Here is a 10,835-nt window from a genome sequence, read left to right as displayed (position 1 = left end):
AATGGGTTATTTTAAGGAGATTCTTTCAGCTGGCAAGGGTTCAGTGACTTGCTCAGAGAGACTAAATACAGTTTTAACCCTGCATGTCTGCAAATATCAAAGAATTTAACCTTTATCCTAAATCTGTTAATCATTATCATCATCTGTTCATCATTATCTGCCTCACTGACCCTAATGATTATTTTAAAATAAGTCATTTAGTTGGAAGTTAGTGGTTTCCAGTGTCTTTACATCCTATGTCCACATGGTGGCGCTTCATTCCAACTGGTACTCTGCTGAAGCGCGCTAGATTTTGGGGTAACAAAGGTTACCATGGAGACCTCTCGCATCCTTTGTTTTGGCAAGTAAAGTGGAAAGCTGCTAAACAGCTGCTGCATACGTCCGTGTTAAGAAAAAAGGCCATAATTCATAACCCAGTAACAATGAGACATCACCCAGCACCTTAAATAATTCATATGCGGGTCAGACGTGAAGCTTTATTGCAAACTCTTCACATTGGGTTGAAGCTGTCAACCTGGGGGTCGTGACCCCCACAACGGGTCGCGAGATGATAACACAGGATGTGATACTGGGGGGGAAACGAACCAGATTTTTTAAATATTATTTTTTAGCTTTTTTTCTTTTTTTTGCTTTACTTCTTGTGTATGTCTTTGTTTGACTTCATCAAGCTTCTAAAAGTGATTCAAATAATTAAATACTTTTTCTAGAGCTGCAAGGTTCCTCGATTCACCTATGAGTGGATGGACAGAAGATTAATCGACTATTTTGATAATTGAATAATTTTTTTAAGCAGAGATGAAGAAAATAGATCAGGTTTGAGCTTCTCATATGTGATGATTTATTGCTTTTCTTTATTGAATATGACGAGAAACTGAATATTTTGAGGTTTTAGAATGTAAGGCAAAACCAAACCGACTATTTTCTGGAGTTTTGGATTTTACTAAAAAAACAATTAACCGATTAATCAAGTGAGTAACTTCCAGGTAAACAATGCAACATGTGAGGAGGGGTCCTAGGTAGACTTTGCATTATTTCAACATTAGTGACCGCTGCTATGTGTTTTTTCTTTTCTTTTACCGCTGCTCTATGTTTTTTCTTTTCTTTTACTGCTGCTCTGTGTGTATAAATGACGTGAACAGACGTGACCAGAGAGGCGGGGCTATTCTCTGCGTCATCTACGTCGTCGGCGTTTTTAGCCTGACAGGCTAGCATTATGACTGCTGGATTTATCCCTGCCGAGCTGTGGAAACCAGACATGATTTTATGGAGACCACCCTGCAAGTAAGAGTCTCTGGCGGTCGTTTGAATTGTAAAATAGTGGATACCTGCTGTAGTGTTGGTTAAAATTAGGTTTTGGGGGGGAGAAGAGAAACGGGAGAGGGAGGCTTTTCCTCTCTGAATCCAGCGAGAGGAAGGAGCTCGACAGATTGGGAAGAACGCGTATCCGTAAATGTGTTTCCTGTGAGCTTTTTTTTCTCCCTCCACCATCAAATATCATTTTTTTGATATCCTTAAAAACATTTCTAAGCTTTAGGAAACGGTTAATTTCACAGTAGTGCTTTCGCAGTCTGTGAATATGCAACTACACTACGCCTTCAATGACAGTGACAGCCATATTCAGGCAGGCAGCCACAGTAATGTTAGGCAGGCTGAGGAGGGAGCTGCCTCGTCTGGTAATGCTTTGTAATGATGATTACTAAGTGTGGTGGAGTCGCACACAAGGAATTTTTATACGTTGAGGTTAAAAGTCTTATTATCCTCTGACTGGAGAAAGGGCTGATGCTGCGTTCAGGCTCCTTCAGGTAAAACCAGTCCGCTCATTAGTTAAATGATATGTAAGTTAAGAGGGGTGTGTGCTTCTTATGAGAGACGCTAATTTTAAATGTGGATGTGGAATAAAAAAACAAGCGTCCATTTTAACACTAGTGACTTTTTTTTTTCTTAAAGAAACGAGGAGGCGTGTTGTTAGCATGTAGCTACACAAAATAATGCATTCAACGTAAACAAAGCAGCTGTGTACACACGGTTAGCTAAATGAATTAACCCTTTATTTTCATGTCACTGTTCATTTGCACGATGTACAGTTTAGGAAACTGTGTAATTTTTAGTGTCGGGTGAATTTAAATATAATATGTGTGTTTTTATGTGTATATATGAGGAGCCTCGACGATACCCGTGAACATCTCGTAAAGGCGTCTTGTTACGTAATATAGGGGAGGGCTGGGCATGCACTAAGTGGAGAGAGAGAGAGAGAGAGAGAGAGGGAGAGAGCGAGAGAGGGAGGGGGCGTGGGAGGATACGTGAAAACACACAAACCAGAACACACACTCATAACATTCCAGAGACCACAGTGGATGGTTTATAGTCGTGGATTTTGACAGGTTTTTTTGTACCGACACGCAGACTTGACAGCAACGGGACGTTTTAACTGCGGGAAAACGGTGAACGAAACGAGGATTTCACTCCGTGTGCTTTTATTTTGAAGTTAGTACTGCTGGTAAGACGCTGTTTTTAGTCTTTGTATGCTCTAAAAACGGGAATACAAATGTATATGTGAGTGAGCATGTGTGCGCGTGTTCACGTCTGTACTTAAACACATACACTCTCACACTCTCTCTCTCTCTCTCTCTTTATCTAAAAGCCTACACAGACAGTATAGCTTTATCTATAAATTACAGTCCAGATTCCACCGTAATAAACACCCGCACAGCCTTTCAGTTTTATTCATAGGAGTTAATATTTGAGCGTTTGTCACGTACAGGTGAGGCGTTCAGGCTCCCCTTCGCCGTAGGAGCATCGTGGTGTTTACATCAGTGCTGGGCTGCTTAAAGCAGGAGCCACGTGCTGGTGGCTCGAGACCATGTGGCCATTGTAAACACTGGCGCCTTGTGCGTCTTTTTTATCCGCAATAAGAGGGTGTTTCTACGTCTTTTGACAGCGAAATATAACTAAATATGCTCCTGAACGTAACAGGGTAAGAAGTGTTGGGTTTAATTTTAAAGTCCAGCTTGTTTTAAGCAGCAGTCAGGTTTGACTGGGACGGGCTTTTCCATTGTGCTGTTATGATGTGTAGTCATATATTATGTAATGTTTCCGCTACTATTTGCATGGAGCTCCCCTTCTTTCTGCCTCACTACCTAATTATTAGGTTCAACTACTTATCAGCTTTAAATGTCAGTATTGTCACAGGAAAGGTCAGGTTCAGTTTCTGAATCAGCTGTAGGTCATTGTCCTCCCACATCTTTGTGTGTGTGTGTGTGTGTGTGTGTGTGTGTGTGTGTGTGTGTGTGTGTGTGTGTGTGTGTGTGTGTGTGTGTGTGTGTGTGTGTGTGTGTGTGTGTGTGTGTGTGTGTGTGTGTGTGTGTGTGTGTGTGTGTGTGGCTGCTGCAGTAGTTAATGGGATGGTGACAGAATAAAGAAGATGAGGGACAGGCTTTGTCAGACAATTGCTTTGTAACATTGTCTTTTGTTTCAAGGGTGTAGAGCCACTTAAAGTCAATTTACAGGCTGAGAGATATTGACATGAATGTTTAATGAAGTCAGTGTTTACTGTACATCATGATTTAATCTTGAGCTGGTGTCTGAGGGTAACATTAGCACAATATTTTTAGACAGTGACAGCAAGCAGATGGTGGAATATAACCACTAATTAAGACTTTCTTTAATAAAAAAAAATACTCTTTAATTTTCAGAGCCATTAAAAAAAAAAGTGACACATCTCTCCCACAGCTTAAGGAAATGTTTTCAAATAACTTGCTTTATTTTACCAATTTTACCAGTTCATCTTATTATCATATATGGCAAAGAAAAGCATTAAATACTCACATTTTGACAAGCTGGGAACAGTTTTCTTCTCCACGAATGACTGAAATTAGGAATCAACTTGACTAATCGTTGCAGCTTTAATATGAATGTTTGTAGATATTCAGTTGATTTAACAGGTTTTTTTAACCACCATAAATATTCAGTCGTTCTCTCCTGCTCTTGTCATCCTTTTATTTTGTATCTATTATCTCTTATTACTTAATAACACATGTACAGGTTAACTGTGTCTGACGTGGGATTCGAACCTGCATTCGAAACCATTTGATAACAGTCTTTCATTTCTGGCTGTCAGTTCATTAGTTGTTCATTCCACTGAGTGTACTGGAATTCAGTGCCATTACGGTCAAAGCGGTAAAACTTTCATCACCTTTACTTTCTTTATTTGGTCATTGAAACTTAAATGTAGCTGAATGAGACTGAACTGTAAAAGCTGCAGTCAAGAGGGAAAGCAGCAGCAACTAATATCTACACCTACACCTTATAATTACAATAATAATAGTAATGAAGCCTTTAGCTGACTGATAATGAGATAATAACACAGTAAAGTAACTTATGTGTGTCAATGTGTGACAGTCTGGAGCCGAGACAAGCCCGGTGCCTAAAAAGCTCAGACTGATGGTCAGAAGTCGCCGATCAGGAGGAGACTGTGTCTGTCTGTGTGTCCCTCTGATCTTCTCTCACCTCAACCTCACCTTCCTCACACCTCCTCCTCCTCCTCTCTGTCTCTCTCTCTCTCGTTCTCTCTTATTTCTCTCACACACGTACGCACACGCTCGCTCCGCTACTGTCTCATTAATATCGTTGCCATCTGCTCCATATGTAACAGCCCAATTAGAGAGATGCACTTTGACCCCACCTGTCCAAATTTAATTTGAAAATCTGCAGCCGTCCCCCCGCAGACTCTCCCCTTTTTCCTAACACACACACACACACCATACACATCATGTGCTATAGACTGTCCAGACTTTGACCTTTTTCATTGTTTTCTCTCTACAGGGTCTGAGCTGATTGGTCAGCCTTGTGTAGGTTTGGTTTTTACCCCCCAAGTGTCCTCTGGGTATCAGCTGACGATGGTGGTCTGAACGTAAAGACCACAGGGAGACAGCCTGGCACAAAGTGTGATCGCTGTAACACAAGGAGGCTCGAACGAGAGAGGAGCAGAGACGGACCAGAGCGAAGAAGAAGAAGAAGAAGAAGACAACGAAAAAGAAGCTGATATTTTTAAATTCAAAAATGTCTCAGAACAGAGAACTGGTGATTAACTACATTAAATATAAACTCTCCCAGAGGAACTACCCTCTCAACCACATGGGACTCGTAGAAGCCCCCAACAGGACTGAGGGCAATGAGGCGGGGTCGGGGGAGGAGGAGCAGCCGAGGGTAGCGACACACGCCAACGGGACGTTTAACGGCACGAGTCCCGGGACCCCGCCGGCATCCCCGCTGAGGGAGCAGCGGTTGCCATCGACGACGAGTCTGGAAGCGGTGAAAGAGGCGCTCAGGGACTCGGCCAACGAGTTCGAGCTGCGGTACGCCCGCGCCTTCAGCGACCTGCACAACCAGCTGCACATCACGCCGGCCACAGCCTACCAAAGCTTCGAGAACGTCATGGACGAGGTGTTCCGGGACGGAGTCAACTGGGGGCGCATCGTAGGGCTTTTTGCTTTCGGCGGGGCGCTGTGTGTCGAGTGCGTGGAGAAGGAGATGAGCCCGCTGGTGGGCAGGATCATAGAGTGGATGACGGTCTACCTGGACAACCACATTGAGCCCTGGATCCAGAGCCAAGGAGGATGGGTGAGTCTCTCTGTAACATACACACACACACACACACAGAAATGACACGCATAGAAAAATGTGTTTGGAGTGCTTTTAATGTGATGCTGCTTTCTTTTCACACAAGCACCCTTCATTACTGGGTTCAATTAGATGAGTAAATGAGCTGAGGTGGATGGAAAATTACAATGTGGACACTTGAAGATGAATAAGATGGGGTTTTTCCCACACACACCACAGCTGAGAGCGGTCAGTGTCTGAAATAAAGGGTAAATTACATCTTTATTTTTATAACTGGTTGTAGATAAAAGTGTAGGGATGCTGTGATGTCCTCTTTAGTCATATGTGCTGGCACATGTGTGGTTTCCTGTCGGTTAAATATAACAGCAGACATTCTGAGGTGTGTTGATATCCTGCCTGTTGGTCAGTTTCTATCTGAGCAAGCTCCAGAGACTGTAAGTCTCAGAGGTGTATGACCTCTGTGATTTCATCACTCCATCATATATAGGTTGTGACTGGCCTCAGATAAGCCAGCACGCTACCAATACAATAGTGCATCGTTCTGTGTGAGATAGTGACATGACACAGTGAGGGGTGGAACCAGAGGAGAGGAGAAAAATAGACGTTCAGATTAGATAAAACAGAGAAGACGTAGATAAAAGGCAACACACGAGCTCATGGGGTAAAAACAGTGTCTGTGCTGGAAACAAGTAAAAAGCAGAATGTTTGTGTGGTCAGCAGCTGGTTCAGCTGTTCTCTAATTGATCAGCAGCACGGAGCTCAATGAGCTGAATCGAAGTGGGAGCTTAACAGGCTACATCAGGGGCTTTGCTGCCTGCTGCCTGCTGCCCAACCCGCCCGGGGATCGAAGTTCTCTCATCACAGGGCGGGATGAAGTCCAGGGCTTTTAACAGATAGCGCTTTGTTTCACTCCGGTCAGTTGATTGGCTCTCTGAGCTTTGTGCTTTTTTTTTTTTTCTTTTTCCACCACTATAAGTCTATTTTTTATCTCCTCCCCCTGTCCTGCTTCTGTCCCCTTTTTTTCTGTTTGTGTCATGTTGTTCACCAAGGCAGCTGCCTACAGATGAAAGCCCTGTTTTCTTCGGGGTGAGCTCCAAGTGGGCCGTTCTGGTACTGATAGTGCCAGCATGTGTGTGTGTGTATGTGTGTGTGTGTATGTGTGTGTGTGTGTGTGTGTGTGGGACAGTTAAGGTCAGCTCTTTCTCTTTGTGCTGGCCATTTGATGGTGATAGTGATGGTATGAAGGAGAGCAGGAGCGACAGGGAGAGGAGAGGAGAGGAGAGGAGAGGAGGGGAGGGGCTGTTTGTGTTCTCTCCTGCTCTGTATAACACACCAGGTCGGAGGTCAGTCCTATGGAAACTGACATCCTAGTGGCTGGAAAGCATACCGAGAGGGGACAATCTGATTGGGTGGATTGTGGCGTTGCTGTTGTTTGCGCTGCAGATGGAGATTTTATATATTTTAGCGATGGACTGAAACCTGGAGATAAAGAGGATGAAAGGATGGAATCAGGAGGCAAGAGGCAGATACTAAAGGCTCAAACCTTACGAAATACTGTAAGTAAGTATAAGTTCTAGAAAAGACGATTGAGAATTATGAAGAATAATGTATAAATTGTCCTAATATAAACACCCTTTTTAAAAAGTGTTTATCACCAAAACTGGAGCAGATTCAGTGTGAACACACGAGGAAGATGATCTAATTAGCTTACATCATTTCTCATCCTGACCAGAAGTACATATTTTTACCGTCACTGTCGTCAAAACAGCCATCAACACATCCGTCACAATGCTGATCTCCATGATCTCATACAGTCAAAATGATCTAACCCACACACACTTTTCCTCCCACACGCACATCATTTTTACACGCTTGTACAAGACTAGTTTGCTTAATAACAAGTTGAACTAACAGCATTAATAGCGTTGTGGTTTTGCATGCGAGGGTAACCCAGATTTGGAGAAGAATGTGAATGACTGGATGTGAAATGTTGAATGGAGCTGTTACAGTTTCACTTCTCCAAACCGTCACATGATACCACTCTCTGCCCCCCCCCACCCCTGGCCCTCTCTCTGTCTCTCTTTTTCTGTGTATGTATTTAATTTTTATGCAGTTTTGGATCCAGTTGACATCACAGGCTCTATAGGTGTAGGTGTGTGTGTGTCCCTGTGTTGGCAAGTTGACGCACACACCTGCCCCAACAAGGGGTTGTCCCAAGCCACAGCGGAAAACTGAAATAGATGCAGTAGGTGCTTTACCGCCAGAGTCCTGTCATCTCTTCCCATCACTGTCGCTTTTTTATCTCAATATCTCTTCCTCCATCACTTTTTCTCTCTTTTTGCAGTCTGTCTGTTCAAAGTCAGCCTACACTTTTCCCTCTGAAAGGTACCAGCGAAACCCACATGAGACTCTGTTGTTTTTCTTTTTACTTCTTTTTTTTTTTTTCTTTTCTTTCTTTCTTCCCTCCCTCCCCTGGTGCCTCCCTCCCTCCCTCCTCCTCTTCCTCCCGGGGATGAATCGCAGAGCCGTTGGCAGATGTGGGGAAGCGGAGTGTAGCTGTGAGGCAGGTGCGCCCTCGCTGTTAGCTTGATGATGAAATATTAAGTCTGCACCGCGGTAGCAAGGTCACTTTCTCAACTCAAGTTTAAAAAAAAATAGTGTCGACATTATAAACTTGAGTGATTTCATCTCCGGAGGTGTTACACATATAACTTGGTAGTTTAGAGTATTTGTGGCTCAGTGAAGTCCACAGTCTGACACTGTAGAGCTGATCCCAAAACTATACCATCTGATCAGGGAGGTTAATTTTCTACTATGCTTCTGCACATGATTGTGATTTGTCAATTAATGGATGAGTAAATTGACAAAAAATTAAATCTTCATTTCATTATTTTATACATTTTTCACGAAAATGCCAATAATAATAGTAAATTCCCAAAGGTGAGGATTTTAATACATCTTGAGCGACATTTTTTTTAACAGTTTTTCTGACATTGTGAGTATTTATCACAAGCAAAACATTTGATTTATAACATTATTTTCTCAATTAACCCTTTACATACTGTTCAGGGTCAAATTTGACCCTTTTTTTTTTACATTCAAGATCTGTAAAAAGACCCTATACACATTTCTTGCAGCTGATGCACATTTTTATATATGTAAATGTACAAATTTGACTTGTGTTTAGTAGAAACATTTAAAAATCAGCTTTCAAACATGTTGCTGTATTCATCACATTCTATAGAATGTTCTCCTGGAGGATAAAATAGTGATTATGAATGTCTTTTTTCTCTCCATAAGATTAATCAATCATTTATTAATGACTGATATGAACAGTATGTCAGGGTTAATAAATAATCATGCGTGGCAGCACTATCAATCAGTCTGTGTAGATTTTCAATACATTTACACAGAATTTTTAATATAAAGAAAAATTAATTTTAAAGGAATAGTTCAAATATTTCTGGGGGCTGGGGGTTTATGTGTCAGAAACATCATATGAAAAATGAGCGTTCAGTTTATCTAATATCCACACAAAAAAATCTCCTGACTTGATCTCATCCTAATCTGAATAAAATAATAGTTATTAAATAAATGAGCAGTTTTAAGCTGAGGTCACCTTGTAACCTGTCACATAGAGCTGCGGGCTTCTAAAACCCACTGTGTGAGACAGCTTTTTTTTTTTTGATGTGGTGAAATACTTGAGGTGACAGGCAGATACTGAAAAGTGAAACTAACGCCTCAGCACTAAACGATCCCTCCGGAGCTCATTTCAGAGGCTGAGCTGCCCAGGATGCTTAGATATGTTAGCTCTGTAGCTTCACATTCTAAAAAAACACAAGCTCAAGAGTAAAGTCATATATTTTCACATAATAAACCTCCTTATCAGACAAGCAGAGGTAGAGACGCTGCCGTCGACCTAATAATAACGTTGTTTCCAGCGGAGCAGGCGATGGCAGTGATTACTCAGTGGAGATTGAGCCGCCTCAAGCTCAAGGTGGGGGTACGGGGGGGGGGGGGGTTATTACCAATTATAGATGAATAATATCTCCACCCGCTACCAGGGGGGAAAATGTGTTCTTTTTTCCCCCCTTGACAGACTAATAAAGGCTAAACTCATTTAGAAGAGCCTCGCTGCCACGGTCTGGGGAAGCCAGGCTGGAGCTGGATGGGGATGGAGGGAGGAGGAGGAGTGAGGAGGGAGAGAAACAAGGGAAAAAAAGAGACCATTAGCCCAGTTGTGTTGCTCAGTGCTGTCGACGGTCTCGATAAGGTCAGGGAAAAGTTAAGTACAAGAAAAATGTCCTCTAGCAGTCTAGATTGCCTTGTTTTCGTAGCCTATTGTGTTTTGTTTTTTATCGCCCCTGTCACTTAAAGAACAGCTGCTATATATCTCATATTATTCATCTTATAATAATCTCATTAAAAACCAAAACTAACAATGAATTGCTTTTACTAACAAGTATTCAGAGAGTCTATAGAGCTCCATTGTTACCAGAAACACATTAATAAGCCACACTGTTAAAGTGGGTGACCTCTCTACTCTCATTAACACTGTCCTCCTGCAGAAAGTACACACTAAAGCAGCAAATGTGGATTAATCCGCCACTGAAAGTAGTCCCCCAAATAAATACACTATTCCCTCCTGTTTAAGTAACATTTAAACTGGGGGACATTTCTTTTCTCACTAACACTGTCCCATTTAGAGGAAATACTCACTAAAACAGCAAATGTGGATTAATCCGCCGCTGAAAGTAGTCCCCAAACAAATGCTCTATTTCCTCTACTTTAAGTAAGGTTTGCTAAAAAAGTAGTGCCCAGCTGTTCTGTGTGAAATCACTAAGCCTTTAAGAAATAAAAGAGATAAAAATAAATAAATATTACAAAAAGAGAAAAGATATGCACCAAAGATTGACGTCTCCCATAGGAAACAGGCACTGAGAGCTACAGACAGGCTGGGGAGGTAGGAAAGTATCGAAAGATGGACTGATAGGTTGTTGTTGTTGTTGTTGTAGAATATTGCCAGCGTTAGACTAGTGGAAGGTGACATTAACAGTATGTTTATATACAGTGTATAAGGAGGGCTGGCTGTGTAGTAAAGTGGGTTAGACACCGATGCTGTAATTAAAGCCTATGGAGGCCAGACCATTGACTTGTTTTGACAGGGGAAACACCTGAGCTTCCTTTGTGCCATTCTCCTTGGCTGACTTATGTAC

At 42.2% G+C, this 10,835-nt stretch overlaps 1 protein-coding gene across 1 annotated transcript in view; it reads left to right on the top strand.

The window, feature by feature from the left end:
• The first annotated feature begins 1,219 nt into the window (after positions 1 to 1,219).
• Positions 1,220 to 10,835, top strand: part of bcl2l1 (BCL2 like 1) — a 27,990-nt gene continuing 18,374 nt past the window's right edge. Inside the window, exons 1-2 of the mRNA XM_062426985.1 lie at positions 1,220 to 1,281; positions 4,822 to 5,619. Of these exons, the coding sequence (XP_062282969.1) occupies positions 5,059 to 5,619 (561 nt within the window). The 5' untranslated portion in view covers positions 1,220 to 1,281; positions 4,822 to 5,058. The remainder of the gene's footprint in view (positions 1,282 to 4,821; positions 5,620 to 10,835) is intronic.

The sequence above is a fragment of the Scomber scombrus genome, chromosome 10, assembly GCF_963691925.1.
Source record: "Scomber scombrus chromosome 10, fScoSco1.1, whole genome shotgun sequence".
Classification (NCBI taxonomy): domain Eukaryota; kingdom Metazoa; phylum Chordata; class Actinopteri; order Scombriformes; family Scombridae; genus Scomber; species Scomber scombrus.
The sequence above is the reverse complement of the archived record's forward strand: the minus strand, read 5'-3'. Positions and strand labels throughout refer to the sequence as shown.